Here is a 20,648-nt window from a genome sequence, read left to right as displayed (position 1 = left end):
GAATATAACAAGTACCTAATTATTGTAAATATTCAACTAACTAAGCTAAGTTGTGAATGGAGGATTTTTTTTTTTTTTTTACTCCTAAACGGGCAAACAGAAAAAGACGATGTGTTTCACACGTCCATCAAAGCTGTATCAAAGCTGTATCAAAGCATCCAAAGCTTCAGTAGGAAACGTTTGAGACAAGGCAGAGAGTATGATTGGATGAACGTTCTGTCTGTCACATCTCTATGGGCCAATCAGTGCAACAGAACACAGGACGTAGCAGCTCAAGCTGAGGAATAACTCGAAACATGGCTAATATAGACATGTAAGTACTTGACTTTTGCCATTTTTGAAAAGAAAACAACTCACTGCTGTTCTTTGTTCTTCTTTTAACGAAGAAATGTCGTTAAGTTCTGTTAAAACTTACGCTTTAGCAGCATCCACGCTAAGCTCTTCTGCCATATTTGCACCGGCCTCTTGCAGCTGCTTGTTTACATCACGACTCTGCCTTGCCTGAAAGTACTGCCCCTGGTCGCTGATTGGTCCTGTCACTTTCTAACCGGAAGCTTTGCAAGATGGACTCGCTAGTGAAAAACAAGGAAATGGGCGTATCCATCTGCTTTGCAAGGTTATTCATTACCCTCATCGCCTATCCGAAATTATCTTTATGGTATTATCTTATCTTATTATTAAATGTTTATTTCATTATTTTAACTAGGGCTGCAATAAACGATTTCAATCATCGATGATTATTTTTCTTGATTCATTGATGAATTGGATGGGGGGGGTTACATATTTATATTCTTAAAATGAAAAGAAAACTTTTTTTTTGTTCTGTTGAATTAATGCATCACCAGATTTATTTGATTTTTATATTTTTCAGATATTGGGGGTAAATTTTAAATTTTCAGGAACCTCAGTCTATTATTGGCTTAAACTTAAGTACATTGTGGGGGGGAGTTTCTTACTTCACTACAATTTATGTTGTGCCCGTTTCTGAGTAAAACAATGGCAAGAAGGATGGTCTAAGTTTTCTGTAAACTAAAGGAACAGTTGCTTGGCTTTCATTACCACATAGTGGTCTGTAACACATGGTGATATATATTGTATAGTTCATCCAAAATTTGCTGTTGACTTGCACTTTATTATGACAATGTACTTTGAGTTAAACAACCTAGTTGGAGAATTCCTTTTGATGTGTTTGCACTACAGATAAAGGAACCATTTTACTTTTTAAAGGTTACTCCTTAGATTGGGCCTACTTAAAATACACTTGAAATATGTTTTTACTTCAGTAACTTTATACCAGTACTGTTCATTGTTTAAAAAAGAGATTAATTGTAGACTTTGTAATTAATTAATCACAATTAATCACATATGTCGATAATTAAAGAAAGATTGCATTAGTGTTAGATTTAATAATAATAGTAAAACAATCAGAAAGGACATTTTTTTCTGAATGGTATCAAAACATTGTATTAGCTTTAGACACATAAGAAATTGAAAACAAAGGCTGATTATCTACTTAGCCTACTAGTCAACCCAGGATGGTGTTAATCTATGGAATATGGATTTTAGCCATAATATTATAAAACTAAGAACACAGAAAATTTATACTTGTTCCCATCAACATTACAAAGCTACTTTAGCTGCTGTGTGATGAGTGGGATTAATCAGCATACATTTTTAAATTGCATTTTTCACCCCTGTGATTATCTAAAATTAATCAAACACTTTGACAGCACAACTTAACACACAAGTTATTTTGATTGATTGATTGAATGATTTCAAAATCTACTCAAAAAAGTGCAAGTACAAAAAAGCTACTCAATTTCAACAATCTGAGTAAGTGTAATGAGTTGCTTTCAAACTCATGGTTTATTGTGCTTATTACAGCTGCACTCACAGAGAAATTCATAATTTCTTGTAAAACAACAGGAAAATCTTCCCAAATTATCTATTGTAGAGACACAACAGATCATAGAGTGCAAAACAGACCAACCAGAATCTTGTTTTAAGCAAAGCCATGTAATGAAATAGTTTTAATTAATACTCCTATTGGCTTTGATATAGATGTCAGAGTGAGTGAAACCACATTGATCCATGTTTGGTAATACTTCTGTTGTTCTTTCCACAAAATTAGTCAGTATTTGATATCTCCACCTCAAAATAACAACTTAAAGGCTAACATGAACAGATTTTCCAGCTTGGCTGCCCATAATTGTTGAAGGATATGACACAAATGTGGCATCAGCTATGTAGGTGTAAATGCCAAACAGATTCAACAGCATTTTAAGTATTATATAAAATTCTGTCTGCATATCATTTCATGACCTTTTTGCCCTTCACTTCTTCACATTCATATATTCCATCTTTTCATTTTTTTACCCTTAGGTCTCAAGATAACCTCAAGCACACACACAAAGAAAGCGCTTTTTAGGTGATTCAGACTCACAAGCTTGACACACACACACACACACCATTACACCCATACACACCCTCAGCAATCCATCGAAGCTGAAAGAAATTAGGAGACTCAATTAGCTGTGCAAAATGGACTCAGACAGATGTGACCCTGGGTTTCCACAAGCTGTTAAGTCAAGACAAGTCATTCAGGCTCTTTGCCTGACTTCATGTCACATTTGATGACTAAACCAATCTGCTGCAGATAAAAGTTGTATTGAAGAGTCAGAACAGCAGCAGGGAGTCAGAACATACTTCCTTCAAATATTTCTTCTAGGAAATATGTTTCATAAGAGCTCAGTCAGTGCCAGGAAATGCTCACTTTATCGTACAGGGAAGCATCATGCTGTTTTCAACTTAATCCAATTTTCATCAACTAATAGCCTCATGGCCTCTTTGATGAGCTATTAAGATCTTTTTTCAGCGAGTGCTTATGAAAGGCCAATTAATCTTCTGAAATGTCTTCATGATCAGAAAGAAATCACTATAATTGTCCAGCTATGCTAATATACTTGAATTAAAGCATAATTACCTGGAGTATTTAAAACTGACTGCTGGTGTTAAAACTCTATTTCTGATGTCAGATCAAGAAGGTGACTCAGAAGACACCAGATGTGTGATCGCAAAGTAGGTCAAGATGAACCACCCACTCTACAAATTGATGATGTCAGTGGTGCTTGATTTTACTCATTGATAGGTCAATTACAGCGTCATATAGAGAGATTTCACAGCTAATGGTAACCTAAATGCCTTCCCATGAATGTGTGCATGGGGTCTATCAGTCTATCATCATTAAGAATTAAAATCCTGTAGGTTGTTGTTAAGCACGTTCAATCTGGTTTAATTTTTTTTTGCCCAATAAAACTTTTATTTTTCCTGAAAATGCTTGTTTTTGCACTATTTTGTTTTCTATTGATCAAAAGGTCAGCCTTATTCCAGAAATAATTATTCTGCCCCTCCTCCAGAGTGTAGAGTACCAGAGCACTGTACAAAAACATAACGCCATCAAAACTAAACATTTTTTATACTCCCAGTTATTTTTGTGTCACAATAAACTCTTGTAGCATTATCTCAGCGCTATACCAATCTTGGAGATCTTTCTGTTAAATATCAACTTTTCCCCATTTTTAACCCTTTTTTTTCATCTTCTCCCCTCCTCGAAAAACCCATCTGGCTCTACAGAGGCTCAATGCTCACCCTTGCTCCAGTGGTGGCTCCAGACTGTTTTGACTGGGTTCAACTGAGATACTTATGCAGGGGAAAATGGTACATGGACTTGATCTTGTATAACACTTTTCTAGTTGTCTGACCACTCAAAGTGCTTAAATACTGCTGTTCACACTTATCCATAACACCACATTCATACATAGATATTGGAGACTGCTGTGTATTCTGTCCCCAACACTGACATGTTTAATCAGAAGATGCCTAAGTGGCGATGATGGCCACTTATCATTTGAGCCAGAAAGTTGGTGTAACTTTCACAGGAAACATCTGATTTCAAATTTCATATGGGTACAATCAAGGACTGTCCCTATATACATTCAAAGGTTCATTTTATTGTTTTGATGTAGCACCCTCTACTGGCAATAGGAAATAACACAACTGGGCCATTTCTCTTATTCCTATCCTTATCCTTATCATATTCCTATGCTTCAAATTGTACATGTATGATCAAGGTCTGCCCCTCTACCCATTACATGTCAATTTCATGGTTTTTGCTGTAGCCCCACCTACTGTAGGACATCAGTTGCAACCCTTACATTATATGCCCCATCCTCTTTGTATTTTACACAAAATCTATCCTGCCCTGATCACCTCTACATATCAGCATCTTTCTTTGTCATAATGCCACCCTCTGTTGACACAAGTGCTACCTCAGATACAAAGTGCAATGTGCTTATTATTTTGAGATGAGAGTCCTGTATTAACTACCACCCATTATTTCAAATTAACATTCACACCACTTGGGCAACTGTGGATCATTAGTGGAGATAAGTGCAGGGTTTGATCCCCAGCTCCTCCCGTCTTATGCTGTCATGTCCTTGGGCTCGACATTTAACGACTTTTTGCTCACACTGCTGCATTAGGGGCATGTGAAAGTGTGGATGCATATGAATGGGACAGTTAATACAGTTGGCAAGGTCTGAGAGATAACTGACTCTACCACTGAGACACAGTGCTATCAGGTCAGGTCTGGTATGTTTTAGTGCTCTTGGCTGAATTCTTGCAGTGACTGGAAACAATGCTGTAAAAGTCAATTAAATATTTCCATCCTACACAAACTTAAACTCCAGTGGGACAGTGCTGCTGTAGAGCAGTCTCAGCTGAACCACGTCTGACATCCTTCAGGGATCTCCAGCCTCACTGCAGTCACCGTGGTAACACTTACTTTCCCTCTGTCGCCATGGGAACAGCCCAGGATTATTCACTGTGTGGCCTCACACACAGACAGACACATCACATATGGGGAGGAGAACAGCCAGGTCAGGGCATGTGCATATACAGTCATAGTAATAACTACACATATGGATGTATGCATGCACAAAGACTGGTCACATACTAACAGGTGAGAGAAGGATATATCTAAGGTAAGGGGTTAGGTTAGCTCAACAGAAAAGTGTAGGATAAAGGAGCGAGCGTGCATGTGTGAGTGGGCAGGTATTGCTGATGACAGCGAGATGTGATGGGGTTAGCAGATTAACCTCACAGGATGAATGACAATAAGTGGATTACATAACTCCTCTGTGTGTCTGTGCGACACTGTGTGTACCAGTCAATTTCTCACTTATTGGACAACAGATGTAGGAATACCTGTAGTGTGCTGTGCCACTGAGTTTTACCTGTATGAGAGTGCGTAGTGACTCCACATATGACTGCTCTGTGTCAAAGAGGGTCATCATCACATGTTTTCTCATATCCTGCAAAGAAAGAAAAAGGAATTAAATCATCACTCCTCCTCTATCAAACACTCATAAATGTTATGTGATTAGTTACATAACAAAAGAGAATGTGCAGACTGCGTACTGAGCTTTTGGTCTGATCTGCAGAAGAAAAATATGTTCTTCAGACTTCTAATGCTCAAGGCCAGGAACAAAGGGAACAGTTTATGAAAAGAAAATGTCATATGCAAGCTTTTAACAGAGGTTTCTGCAGTTGTTTGTTTTTTTGAAATTTTTTAAAAAACTATTAAACAACAGTGCTTCCTGATTGGCTAAGGATATTACATTACAGCCCTGAACCATAACGACAGTCATGATCACTGCTGATCACTGTATGCAACATTTAATCTTCTGAATAGATTCATCTGTTGTTGATCTGACATGTCTTATCTATCGCACCTAAAAAACAAAAGAAACTGAGTCATTCCTGTGGTGTAAGCTCCTGTGAGTTTAAACCACTATAAAACAATTACATGTAGGTATAAGGTCTTCAAAAACGCTGCATTACAAAAAACAGGACTATAAACAGTATATACTGCATACAGGAATATACAAGACCTGTTGTGACATCACAGCCACAGACACACAAAGACGTCAACTTCATCTCTGGTATTCTCACACACACAAACACACAGAGGCACAGACAAGAGGATTGGAGGTCACTGAGACCAGGAAGTCTACAAAAGCAAAACATGACTCAGCTGTTTGCAGTAAAGGTGATTCATGATTTGTAGAAGGGAATGAATGAGCTGAAATGGACACTGACCAAACATGTAAGAAGAAGGAAGCATAGACAAAAATGTGCGCCACGACAGGCCAGGAGGGTCTAACAATGAGCCCCGGCATCCCAGAGCCATCCCTCTCCATACCAGCTCCCATCACACACCAGACATTCTTTATTGTACCTCCTCTACCATGGCTATTAGAGCCCAAACTGCATCTGCTACTTCAACAGACCTTGTTCTATAGTTAGTGACAATGCTGATACTACCTTCCCTAGCTCACCACAACCATTCCTGGTGCCGACATTATATATGAAAAGGAACTTCAGAGAGAACACAGAAAAGACAGAGTTAAGTATGAGGAGAGATCTTAGCAAGAGGACAGGGGAAGCAGAGTTGGTGTGAGTTACCCCGACCAGGGCTGGCGCTCAGACATGGCATAATAGGCTGTTGCTCTGCCTCCCATGACTACCCTATTTTAATGCGGGAGGAAAGCTTTTGGTTAAAAATAGAAAGGAAGATTTTAATGTTTCTTAAAGCTCCAGTACTTCTCAATACATGTGATGTTGAAAACATCACATCTAAAAATGTTGACAACCTAATAACAGGAACAAAAGGATTAAGGGAGACTCTTACATACTCTGAGACCAAACTTACTTAAAATATCAACAGAGCCATGGGTGAAACCCCATGGTACATAGCCTCGCTCTCTCTCTCTCTCTCTCTCTCTAACACACACACACAGAGGCCACAGGGATTTCTCCCCCTCTTCCACTGCACTGCTGTTCCCTATAAATAACTGTAACAATGACTTCCCAGAAAGGCTATGTTTAGTGTTTGGCATTCGAAGAGATCCCAGGGGTGCTGTGGGGTACCACCCGAGGGTGTAGGGTGGTGAGTGACTGGTGCATGAAAGTGAACATGAATAAATAAAGATCCCCTCTAAAAAATTCAAACAGTGAAAAGAAGCTATTTTTATTTACTCCTTTAATTGACTTTGGCATGACACTGGTGACCTGCGTTGAAAAACTTTCTTCACATTGGCTCTGTTGTTCATCCACAGAGGGAGGGATTCAGTTCCTGTCTGCTCTGCCATGAGATATAAACACAACACAATGGAGTGGAGTGAATAAACACAGGGTTTGACATAGCTAAAGAGAGAAGACACAGCACCACAGTAATCATCCATTTATACTCTCCAATTACAATTTCCCCAAATCCAAAAGGGATCACTCATCTGCTCAAAACCACAACTTTGTTCAGTCTACAGATACAGCAAACAGAAGAAAAAGTCTCTGAAGCTGAATCCCTGTTTTGGTGGCGTTCTTCAAGAAGAATACCGTAAAGTAAAGTTCATGGCTTTATCAGGTGTGGTGTACTGTTTTGGTTGAAAGCAGTAGCAGACCTTTCAGGGCAAATTTGACATTTCCAAATCTAAAAGGACTAGCTATAGTCATCCATTTTTGTGAAACTTTAAATAGATTGATATATCATTTATGCAGGGCTGCACCTGATCCAGCTGAGGTGAAATTTAAAGAAAGAGACATTAGAAGGGAGCCCTGCATATTAAAACATCTGGGTTTTATCAGATCAACATTAATGTCTTTTATATGTACAGTGCCTAAAAAAGCATTCATCCCCTTGAATGCTTTATCCTTTTAATTGATTGTTTAAATCAATCAGCCAAAATAATTTGGCTTTTTGACAAAAAAACTCCTAATATGGAAGTGAAAACAAATTTCTACAAAGCAATTTCAATTACATAAAATCATCTTTGCAGAACTGCTCAAGCTCGTTTCAGGTTGCATAGAGATTGGGGGTTAACAGCCCTTTTTAAGTCCTGCCACAAAATCTCTATTGGATTGAGGTCTGGGCTTTGACTCGGCCACTCCAGAACATTCACCTTGGTGCTGTGTAGCTTTCACTGTATGCTTTGGGTTATTGTCTTGCTGGAAAACAAATCTATTCCCAAGCCATAGTTCTCTTGCACACAGAAATGGTTGTCCCCCAGGATTTTTCAATACTCTGCCGCATTCATTTTACTCTCTACCTTTACATGCAATCCAGGGCTGGCTGCCAAGAAGCATCCCCACAGCATAATGCTGCCACCACTGTGCTTCACAGTGGGGATGGATGACCAAACATAGCGCCTTGTCTGTTGGCCAAAAAGCATCATTTTGGTATCATCAGACCAAAGAACCTTCTTCCATTTGACCATGGAGTCTCTCACACGACTTGAGATTTAATCTAAGTTTCTTCAACAGTGGCTTTCTGTTTGACACTCTCCCATAAAACTTTGACTGGTGAAGAACCCAGGCAACAGCTGCTGTATGCAGAGTCTCTGCTTACACATGTAAACAGCCATTATTGTACAATGCATTCTGGATTGTGATGCCAAATGGTTGTCATTCTTCTCACATTTTTTTGAATGTACTCACATATCCATCTACATTAAAGTAACTTCTTCCTTACTGTCCTCTTCACTAAAACTGTACTCCTGTCAAAATTAAAAAGGCTTTCAGGATGACACTCAGTAGGAAGAGGAACAATGCAACTGTTTGACATTGCTTCCCAGAATGCATTGCACAACAATGGCAGCCTAAATGTCAATCTGTCTTTTACATTTTCTCCAACTGTAGAAATCAAAATACAGATACTAATGTTCATCCAATAAAGAGAAAATATCTTAAAATGCAGGGTCCTCTTTAAAGTTCTTTTCAAGTTCCAAGTTTAGACTTATCTAAATTATTAGACTTAATTTTCAAAGTTTGACAATGAAGGATAACTGCAGCCAGTCCTTTAAGATTAGTCAAATTTGCCCAGAAGACTGTGCAACTGGTTTTTGATATAGATATTTATTATTTTACCCTCAAATCAAAAAGGTCTCCATACCTTTTTTTTAAAGATTTATTTTTGTGCCTTTATTAGATAGAGGAGGACAGTGGATAGAATCAGAAACAGGGTCAAGAGTGGGGGAGAGACATGCAGTAAAGGGCCTCAGGCCAGATTTGAACCTGGGCCGCCCGCATGCACAGGGAGCGCCTCCAACCACTAGGCCACCTGCTCCCCCATTTTTTTTATTTTTAATTAATATTTTTTCCTCAGACAGATAACACTCCACACCTGATAGAACCACATCACTAGAACACTATTGTTAACCTCATAAAGTAAAAATTTTAATATTCAGGGTTCTTTTTAGGGAGCCACAAATGCATTAGTTTAACATCTGTTGTTGGCCACACTGATAAACTCTGGCTATCAGCAGATAATGTCAACAACATGAACAGATATGTTGATATTTATCTTTAGTGTTCTATAATGCTGATGTCAAGCACACCTAATGCCAGGTATTCACTGTGCAATTTCAAGCCGACTCTAGCAGTCATGGTGTACAGCTCACACTGTGGTACAGAATCGTTCACAATGCACAACCACTGCGCATGATTAATGTGCTCATACTACACAGTCCAATTGTTGTGCATGGCCTAAGTGCTCACACTGTGTGAGTGATATCAGGATGCAGTGTGACAAAAATCTGCAACGTTTACTTTGAAAAAGTCTGGCATACTGAGGTTGAAGTCCTGTTCTCTCTCTCTTGCTATATTTCAATCACACACATGCAAACAGCATCATCACCCGTGTCAACTGGAGGTCCAAGGGTAGGCATAAATCCATCAGACCAGTCAGGAGCAACTGGTCAGGCCACAGTTGATCATGGTACGCCACCATGTCCCCATGTCCCACCGCGAGACTGAAAGTGTGACTTCAAAGCGAGTCGTGCAACTTCATACATTCATGCTTGAATCAGATGAAATTTGCACATTGTGTACCAAGCTCAACAGCTGACTTAGATAAGATATTTACTACTGGACAGAAGATGTGAAGATGAGAAAATGTTGGCATTGTGGGAGTGTTACACAAAAAGAAGTAAACAAATAAACATCAGCATCAGTATCAGCCACTTAAAAACAGCTCTTTTAAATATTGGTAATGGCCCTAATTTTTACAACCAGCTCATCTGTACTTCATTTTAATGACTGATCCTAACCTAATGTCATTGAGTCTCCACCTTTTTCAGAATTTTATGTTTTTTGTAAACACTTATTCTATATTTAAAGAACAATTGACATTTATGTCCAAATTTACAATTTATACAATGCAAGGACATTATAAAAATGTGAAATAAATGGTGAAATATTCTGACAATGCAAAGACATTTAAATTGCTTACATAAAAAGAAAATGTAGCTGATTCTTTTTTTTTATATAGTTTTCTTTCTCAAGGATGCCGTAGTTATTTTTTCATCAATCGCATTAAGTATATCCAGTAATGTAAGCGTTCCCTTCTTGTCACCAAACTGCAGTGAAAGATGGTTTTCAGCATATACTGCACACACATTCAGACACATTGCACACCATACAAGTAAACAGCTGCCTCTGTGTGAATGTCTCACATAAATTATACCTCATTATCTGTGATCAAATTAGCAAATGCAGACCCACAACTCCCAAATTGGGATCGTTATTGGAATCAACACAAAAATAAACAATGTCTGTAATCAACTCCATCCTCTACGCTACTGCTTCAATCAAACATGTGCACAGAGATGGAGTGGATTTCTCCCTTAGAGAGCTGCTCAGTCGATAACAACTTTGGCTGTGTGACAGTGAGAGGATGGAGAGAATCCTCTGTGTGTATTTGTGGAAGTGTGACAACGATGGAAACAAGAGGGGAACGTCTCCAAACAGAGGAATGTCCCTCTGTTCTGCGCTCACTCACACACATAGATCAGTACATGGTGAAATAATGCTAGGAATGCTAGTTTCATTTTGCAAGCACGGTCGCCATGGTAACCCCAGCTGTGAGGCTGAATAGTCATGGCAAAGGCAGCTCTCAGACCCTCTTAGTCCAGTCTAATTTGAGCCTCAGACCAGTGTGATAAAATTATGGACACACAGTGTAACTGTACAACAGAGACTGTGTCTGCTGTTTCTTTGTTCTGCCCGGCCTCTTCTTACATCTTGAATGTTTTTCAGTGTTTGCAAGCTTGATTGAGATATGATGGTTGAATGATCAGATTATTTGATGTGATGACACTGTTGGCCTTTATAAGCCCCTCAGATTGAGTACTGTTATCTTATATGTTTTTATTTGCAGGTAAACATCTTACACTACTCAAACGAATATGGGTAAACAGCAGTAGGTTCAGCAGAATAGATTTGCATGATCAGAATTAAAATGAGCTCATAACCGAAATCTGAGCTGTATTGTTTTACATTTACCCGCTTTAGCTCTTCAAATTTAAGTTTCACTAGCCTGAATGGTTTTCAGTGACGTGGATATTTACTGTCCATATTTTTTCGTCTTGTCAGGCTTATTTTTAACATCACTTTGCACCCAGATCTCGTTTATTTTGTGTAACACCATTTTGACATTAAAAAATGGGAAAGAAGCCAAAACTTATTTGAATTGGCACTATTTAAATTACGACTAACTAACTTACGGGTCTACATTAATAAAAGTAAAGTAGTTACAAGTGTGAATTTCCTGAAAAATCTTGCGAAGACACTGAAGCGCATAATGCTGAGGCCAGCCAACACGTGTCAAATATTATACCACCAGACAAGGCATTATTGGTTGGCCTAATTGGCCAGATGAGCCGGAGCCAATCCAATTGTCCTACTTACCCACTCTAAGGCTAGGTTCACACTGCAGGTCTTAATGCTTGATTCTGAATTATTGCTCAGATCTGTTTTGTTTTGTTTTGTTTTTTTTGTTTGGCAGTTCACATTACATTGTAAATATAGACTGAATGCCAATTATTGTATGAACAGGCCATAGCCCTGAACTGGCCAACCTATGTCCTTGAACAACAGTGCCGTCATGCACAGCATATTAACATGGAAACAGCCGCAGTTTGAGTTTACCCCCCAAAATAAAGTCCATCTTGTTGTAAATGGACAAGGGATATGACCACAACTTCTACATTGATTGGAGTCTTTAACCTCAGGCTTTCACTTTTCTTTGGCATATAGCCATGTCTTTTCTTGGCCACGTTTGGCCATTTCTTTCTAAAGAATTTGAAGAACACATCTGTTAAGATACAACACCTCAAGTTTTGCTTTTACAGAAGCCTCACTCTAAATACTATGAAGTCTAACACCTGTCCCTCCACTGACTACCTCCTTCACTATTATCTTCCATGTTTTTTATATTAGGCTCTCAGCTCTCACCAGGTAAAAGTCAGACAACTTCTCAAGGTATTATCATCACCTTTCCTTCATTGATCTCGTACACAGTAACTGACACTGCCATTTCTTAACCACACCACAAAAACCATCAGAACAAAAAGAAAAGACAGGAGTTAGTGCTGAAAGTTCCCGTCTTATGTTACTGTCACTAAATTGTCTTAAAAGCGTAGTCAAACTGTTTCTGATTATATAAGCTGATGGAGACAGACTAGACAGACTAAACAGACTTTGGTGCACCACAGTTTTTCCATCAACATGCTCTCTCCTCTTTCTATCCTCCGTTCAACTATCTATAAAAACAAAATCATGATTAACGTCATCATCAAAGAGAGAGGGTTTTCTCACATTAAAGGTTAAGAGGTGTTATGAAAATTAATTTATGGGTAGTTATAGCAGAACATACATAAGATCATATTTCTTGCATTGGCTAATAAGAGCTACAAGCTTTACTCACTTTAGTCGCAGATAAATAAATACATGACTCATGAGCAGTACACACGTAAACAAGGCTGTCTCTATTGTAGGTTAATAGTTTCAGAGAAACATATTCATTATCTTCTTCTACAAAAGTCATGAACAGAAGAACTTTCAAAATAAAATTTGAAATATGATTATTTCATGTATGTAGCTCACAGACTTTATGAATAAAGTTGAATATAAAAAATAAAAAATCTAAAACTGGAAATACGTGGTACCGGCTAATCATGGCAATTCATCTCTGAGATATATGGTGTCTCAGATGAACACTCTGTCACATTGGCTGTCCCATCAATTTCAATCTTTGATATTAACAGGCCCAGCATAAATTATATGGGCACATCAGAAATTGTATCAGCCAAATCCAGCAGTTGTAGAGTTTCAGGACCAGATGGCCTCCAATATTGATCGTTTCATCTAGTGTAGTGAGCCATCATAAAAAAAAAAAAAAAAACAATCCGGGCCACATCCGGGACATTTCATGACCTTCAACCAGTGAGTCTGGAATGTTTTTCTGTCTAAATTCTGTGATTTGTTTAATCACAACAGTGACATTGACCAATCAGAGCACAGAGCACCATAGGCTTAAGAGTCAAAAATTTAAATAAACCTAAGTGGAATAAAAGAACAATGAAGTTGGTGTTCACTGGTGTCAGGCCAAAACCTTGTATCTCCAAAAGCACTACTTCTCAGGGAATGAAAAAAACACTGACTTTTTAATTTATTGAGTACTGGAAAGCCAAAGTCAGCAGCTTTTTGACACTTTTTAGCACTTCTAATTTGTTAAAACCCACTGACAAATGTAAAAGGTGACCAATAGCACTAATTTATGAAAGAAAAAAAAAAGCAGAAAATCATGAAAAATGGAGATAAAAGGTTTTTGCCCAACGGCAGTGTGTTGTGAGGCGGAACTTTGACACATGGTAAAAGTTTGTCAAGCTCTGGAAATAACATCCCTGCCTTCATGATGTGTCACTGAGGAACAAAATGAAAGACAATAAAAAAGAAATGTTTGCCAGAAATAGCTGATGCAGGACTAGGTGAGTAACTGCAGTTAGCATTAGCATCAAGCTAGTGCATCATTTGTTATATCTGTATAGACAAACAAATACAGCAGTCAATTACTTACAGTACGTTTCTTTACAAGTGTTGTCTAGCTCAGCTCCTCCACCTTCTCACATAATGACCTTGGTCCTGAGGATTGTTCAGGTGCCACAGTGTAGTCAACCATGTCTGTCAGGCCACATCACTCATTTATGGCTCAGAGATTGCCTCATTAGAGACAGTGTTGGTCGTAACGGGCAAAAAGATGGTGTAGTCTGACTTCAGTATCATAGAGCTGACAAGGTGATAAAGCAGCCTAATGAGCACAAGCACAGGTGTGACTGTTTACCAATTAGGTGTGATGGTAAAAAGTCCCACACACTCTTATCCTCTGTAAGCTTTGAATAGCTGGGATATAATACAACCTGCACAGAACTCTGGCTTTGATAGTTCGTTACCAATGACAACACAAATACCCAATAATAAAGAAAAATTAAACAATGAAACTCAAAAGCCTCAAGGAAAATGCTGCTTTAGGATGGTATCAGGCTGTCTGCTTCAGTTCCCTGTGAGTGATGCTCAATTGTTCTCCAGAGGACAGCGGTATCACACATGGGCCGGTTAACCTCACACCTCGCTTCACTGCTTCTCTACACTGACGCAGGCTGACAGGTACATGTTGTTGTGGTTTTTATGAGCTGTATTCAACATTCTCAGATGGTGGTCTAAAGAGTGGATACAGCTACAGCAGATTGTGCAGCACTACTGAGACAGATCTACTTTAGTTTGAATCCAAACTTACTGTCCTCAATAGAGGGAACAGAAGAAACAAACCAGAGCTCACGCCAAGTCAGTATGGTTAAGACGAATGTAACTATCACAGGAAGGAAAATTTTTTGGGTGTAGAAGTGCAAAGCACAGTTTAAACAAACACTCAAAACATTGTGAGGCTGCATTCACACTGCAGTCCAAAGTGACCTCTAGTGTTTCTTTTTTGCTCCCATGTGACTCAGATCAGACTTTTATTACAGTATGAAGAACTTCATCAAGTGGAATATGATCTTTTCAAATGAAATCATTACCACTTTCATATGCAGAGCCACGATATTTGTACAGGGGTCGGATATAGACCACTGTTATGACGCAATGTTGACATAGTGATGAGATTTACAATTAAAATTCTGTTCACTAAACCGATTTTCTTCTACCACAGCTTCTTTTCTATCTCATTCTGTGACTTTAAAAAAGAGTGCATGACTATGCCAGTTCTAGCATATGCTGAAACCCATTTACATACACATTATAAAAGGGGCAAATACATGTAGCCTGTTCAAAAAAGCCTCATAATAACCCCTAACCCAATATTTCTTTCAGCTTTTTAATATTTTAAACTTAAAAGTGTTCTGCAAAGATTACCGTGCACGTAACATTTTTAACAATTTGATCATCATGAGAACAAAACACTTGTAATATTAGCCTGTGTATGTTTTAATTCAATGAGTCCTTCTTTCATTCTCCTAGCTTAGATGGAGCCTGTTGTACAGACGGTGAGTGGGTCACTGAGGATTAGCTTGGCCTTGACAAGAAAAAAAGGCTTTACGTAACAGTGTGCTGTGAACTCATTACTACCTGTAAACCTACACAACTGCATCATGCACAGTGGTGAGAGAATTTAAGTATGTATAAATAAAGTTAAAAAACTTTCTCAACAACACAAGTAAGTGCTTTGATTTTTAATATTAAACATAGTGGAAAAGTTAAAATACAGATCCCACCATACTACATACATGGCTCCTATGGCATAATACATAACTCACAATATAATTCATAACATGATATTGAGTTCATGATACAATCTCTCTTTTTAAAAAATCTGTTATTTCCCCAGTTAAATGCAAAATTCCCATCCCTTTACTTTATACAATCATTTCATACACAGCAAAAACTGGGAATATTTATATGTCATTGTTAAAAATGTCAGAGTTGACTTTGACTCCAAGAGTGTAATTTTAAGTCCTTTCTGAGTGAAATGGCCTTCAGTGTTTGAGTTATTTAACAGTGTTGATCCATTGCTGTAGAGAGTAAATTTATCTAAGCTCTGCCAACAGTCATTTCAAATCTAGGGGAAATGTAGGCTGAGTTTTCCCCTCATGCCCTTGGGCAGTGTGTAGATGTGTTGAGATATTGCCTGCTGTGCAGTTGTCACCGTTGGTAATCCTTTGCTCATGTTTCTGGTGGATTGTTGTTGTTTTTTAAATGTATGACACATTTGCACCATGAGTGAAGTTATCCACTGAGTGACTTCCAAAGTTTCCATCTTAGAGAAGTTCTCTCTGTTATATGTTTGTTTTACTCCATCAGGTACTGCATTTCTGTGTATGTGAAAATGAGGAGATAAAAAAAAGACAATTTGCCGTGTGTGAATAATCAACCCTAATTTTACACTCCAAATCAACACACAAAGTTAAAGAAATTACACACTGTTGTGTTGAAAGTACACTTTCATGTGCAAAAAAATAACGCTGTTAGTGTTAAAAATAACTCTAGAAAGATAAAATATTTACACGTTGCAAATTTAACTCAGAGCCTTTGAGAATGACTTAAGCCAGGTGGTTCTCTTCTGTGTGGACATGGATGTGGTGTGCTCTAAAGTATTGGCTTGTTCTTCAGTGTGCCTTTGACAAAAAAAAGTTAAAATCCACTGATTTAAACTGAGGAAAAGTGTTAAAATTTAACCATATGGGAGTTGATTTAACCATGACAATTTTGCTGTTAATTTTGCAGTTTAATCAGAAACAAAAAATGCATCTTTATTCTTTAGAAAAGTGACACTGATTACTTCTGCCTCAACAGATGATGACAAACAATAAAAGCCAGAAGCAGATAGTGCACTCTGCTGCTTGAAATAAAAAGTATTGCTGTATATATTGTTGTCTCATCCACTGAAATTTTCCACTTGTATCTTTTGTTTCATTGTGTTGTCTGGTACTGTTGTATCAATAGCCTTACTGCAAAAATGGAAAGTTTCTTCCAAAACTTTTCCTTGTCTTACTTCTATAGTGAAAAATAGCAGTCTAGCTGCAGCGTTTTGAAGTGTAAGCAATTCAGGGATGTTTGACTGAGACATGAGAATTGCAAACTGCATGAATGATAATCTCCATCTGGCCTGGTGAAACAACAGGCCTCTGTTTGGTGATATTTCCCAGCTAAAAAAGCACAAGCATAAACCAAACAGTTAATATGTTGATCAAGGTAAAAAGACTGGCTAAAGGAAACACATAGGCTGCAGAGAACAGGTTAACCCAATGCAGACTAGGAACAAAGTTTTTGTAATATGACCATCTCAGCACCTTCATAGACGGATACAGGAACCTCTGTGTAATTGTAATGCATTGCAAACAACTTCGGCTAAAAAAGCTCTTTAACTAGATGTGCATGAGAGTGGCAAGAAATAAGTTTAAAGCTGTTAACCAAAACAGCTGAGGTAGTTTAGAAGAATATAACAAAATTACAGAAAAGACGGCTCACAGAAACTGCCCATCACCTATTAACATGGGTACAGAGAGGAACCCCTCATAGGAGAGTATGTGAGAGAAAAACATCCCAACAAGTGTGTATGTGTGAGTAGTACAGTATGTTCCCATGTGTCCTCCTGCAAGCTCTGATGTCTTGATAATAATTCTGGTCACAGGGGGTCCATAAAGTAAGCCACTCCTCACAACTGTAGCCAGACATTAGAGCAGAATAGAGTCTGAGAACAAGCCGCTATGTCTAAAGTAATTTAGCTTTACTGACTCTATTTTTAGTCTTATGTTGAAGATTTCCAGATGTTTGTCGAAAACAGTGTGTGCTGATTTATCTCTACTGAGGTGTTTCTATGGGGCTCATCAGACCACACCAAAGTTAAAAAAAAAAAAAAAATCCAGAATCTCAGTTTTGTAATGCAAGGGTTTTTTTCTATATTTTTTGTAACTCATTTTGTTGCACAAACCTGCACTAAACTGTGTCACTCTGTTCCTTTTAATTTGACAAGGACAAACCAGGTGTTTGTACTTGATGTTTTTATAACCGAATGGAATTTAATTCAGTTTTTCACCATGAAAGTTATTTTGGTACAATTTTCTGTCTAAACTTGTTATTCTGCCAACAAAGGGACTAAAGTTCCAAATCATCCTTTCTAAGGACTGCAGCTGCTTTCAATTTTGTTTCATCAAGTATTTTGTTGTGGTGCTGTTTTTTTCTTCCTGTGACCTTAGCCGCCTACATCCAGACTGGAGCACAGCTGTTACGACTGCAGATGTATTTTACTCTGAGCCTAACACTGCAAACAGTGTCACATAAATAACAAATAGGGCCCTATCAAAGAGTCTTGGTACACAAAGAAGTTGTCTTTCCTATTTTCCTTTTTCACTTGATGCAGTTGTCATTTTACACTCATGTTGTTTAAATAGCAAATGAAACGGTCGGACCCAAAACTAGCACCTTATATCTCAGAGAAAACAACCATGCCTTACACCACTAAATCCTGATTTAAAGACTAAAGTCTATGGCACATGGTGTTTCTGCTGTTGAGAGTACATTTTAGAAAGGTAGGTATACATCGGCTGAGCTTGTTCCACATAAACATCTAAATCTTTAAGTATCTCACAATTCAATTAAGAATTTATTTTCTATTCATTCCAATTCCCAATTCACAACATGTTCCCTATTTCTCATAAACAGATGATAATTTCAGCCTCTATTCCAGTCTGATGTAGATCATTATTATTATTTGACACTAAAAATTTTTAATAAAATGTGCTCAAAACAATGGTGTTTTAGCATATTCATAGTGTTTTGTAATCAAATAGTTACAATAATAGCAAAGAAAAAAGCTATTATTTCGTCTGAAAGTGTCAGCAGTTGTTAGTTACAACACTGTTAAAACACCAAACATGCTCTGTTATGTCAAAGATATGCAAAACTAAGGGGCTCTTTAAGTTTTTGATTTCCATTGTTAACTCAGGTGCACTTGTATAGTCCCTAGCTAACACGGTCACTCGTTAAACCGTAACACCGGTCTTTGACATGAAACAGATGATAGAACCCAGTATTTTTATTGTCCATGCTTGTCAGCAGTTGTTGGCTGTTGCTCTACTTCTTTTAAATCCAGGTGAATGTGTTTGTATGATGGTAATTCATGCATATGAACTGTTCTGTAAGTAGCCAAGTTACTTTAGTTCAAGACAGGAAGCACGTACATCAGGTCAGGCTCATACCTGGGATTGAAGACTCCACAGTGAGTCTTAAAACTTTTCTTTTACGAAAGCATGACTGGCTGAGTACCTCAGGGTTCCACAGAAAGTCCAGGCAGTGCTCAGTATGTCAGACACAGCAATATAAACATTACAGACACTTAGAGCTACCGCTGCTAATGCCAGCAGCGTAGCTAACAAGCCATACACCTCCTGCAGCATCTGTGACTGAGACAACACACAAATGACAGCACTCACAATGGGTCTGTGGTTGAAAATACACTCAGGAAATAATAAAGTACATTTAAAAATATCTATTCTTGGAAATTCGGAATAGATTCAGAATCACAGAAATTAATTTATTCAACACCGGCACCTCTAATAGCTACTACATACTTGCCTGTGAGTCAGCCCAGCCTTCCCCTCATTATGCAAGTATATAAATACCTATTAGGGTTAATATAATCAAAACACTTACCTACAAATGAATTCAACCCCTTCACAACCCTGTGTAGCAATAAAGAAATAAGCTTCTGATATCCTATTCATTGTTTGTAACTAGCTGTAAACATGTTTAAATCTGCAGTCAAAATGTTCATTTTAATAAGGGTGTTATCGGGGATCCACTGGTTTCTGAAGCCAAGAAGACAGTCGATGAACAGCAGTCTTGCCTTTATGAATAGGATTCATTTTTCAACTCTACAGTTTCCCTCTTGGTCACAAACACCTGAGGGGCTTTATCACAACAGTCAAAGTTGATTCTGTTTATTTGTGAGAGAAAAGATTTATTGCATACATAACAGGTAACATTTAACAAGAGGAAGCAAGTAAAAAAAAAAAAGAACAACATTACCAGTATAGTATTGCCTGTCAGTCCTCTGAGAAAATTATCCATAATACAAATAAGCTTTAATTAAATGTTACACAAGGTTTGTAAAGGAAAATGAGTCAGTTTCACTGTCTGCTTTTAATTTCACATGTCTTGCCAAGAGCGATACCTAAAAGAAACTCTTAGTCTCTTATGTAATTTTTGTTTCCCTTTAGTTCTGTTTTTCATGATTAAATATGGAAGTCAGCAGCAGAACAACGTGACAGTATTTGTAAAATAAAACTACAAGCACAAGTCAACGACAGCCCTGAGCTGAAATGATTTCATCAAAAGCGTCAACAGCAGAAACCCAGTCTCTTGTCTCGTTGTTGTCATCACACCTCTCTCCCCTCTCCACCATGACTGTATCCCCTGGCAACAGCCTGGCGAAAGCAGCAACAGGCTGCCTCTAAGCCCGGAGAGAAAGCAACCTCATCACCGTCTCCCTCTGCCTCTAGTCATCCACACAGCTCTACGGAAATGTGAAGATTGATTTTCTCATCTCAGTCATGTTAGAGGTGGCGGTCCTGAACATAAAGAGACTGGATCTTCACTCTGAACAGCCTTATGTAATTCTCTTACAGCACATGCATGAGTGTGTCTCTAGACTGCATAAATGTCACTGCTAAGCCAAGGACTGCTCTGACCCAGTGTATTAT

The 20,648-nt window shown here is 38.1% G+C and overlaps 1 protein-coding gene across 1 annotated transcript in view; it reads right to left on the bottom strand.

The window, feature by feature from the left end:
- The window catches only part of LOC121523586 (rho guanine nucleotide exchange factor 17-like), a 96,817-nt gene that overhangs the window by 19,179 nt on the left and 56,990 nt on the right, over positions 1-20,648 (bottom strand). The window contains exon 2 of the mRNA XM_041808524.1: positions 5,295-5,372. Coding sequence (XP_041664458.1) covers positions 5,295-5,372 — 78 coding nt within the window. The remainder of the gene's footprint in view (positions 1-5,294; positions 5,373-20,648) is intronic.

The sequence above is a fragment of the Cheilinus undulatus genome, linkage group 2 (assembly GCF_018320785.1).
Source record: "Cheilinus undulatus linkage group 2, ASM1832078v1, whole genome shotgun sequence".
Classification (NCBI taxonomy): Eukaryota; Metazoa; Chordata; class Actinopteri; order Labriformes; family Labridae; genus Cheilinus; species Cheilinus undulatus.
Note: the sequence above shows the minus strand (reverse complement) of the source record. Positions and strands in the feature narration are given on the sequence as shown.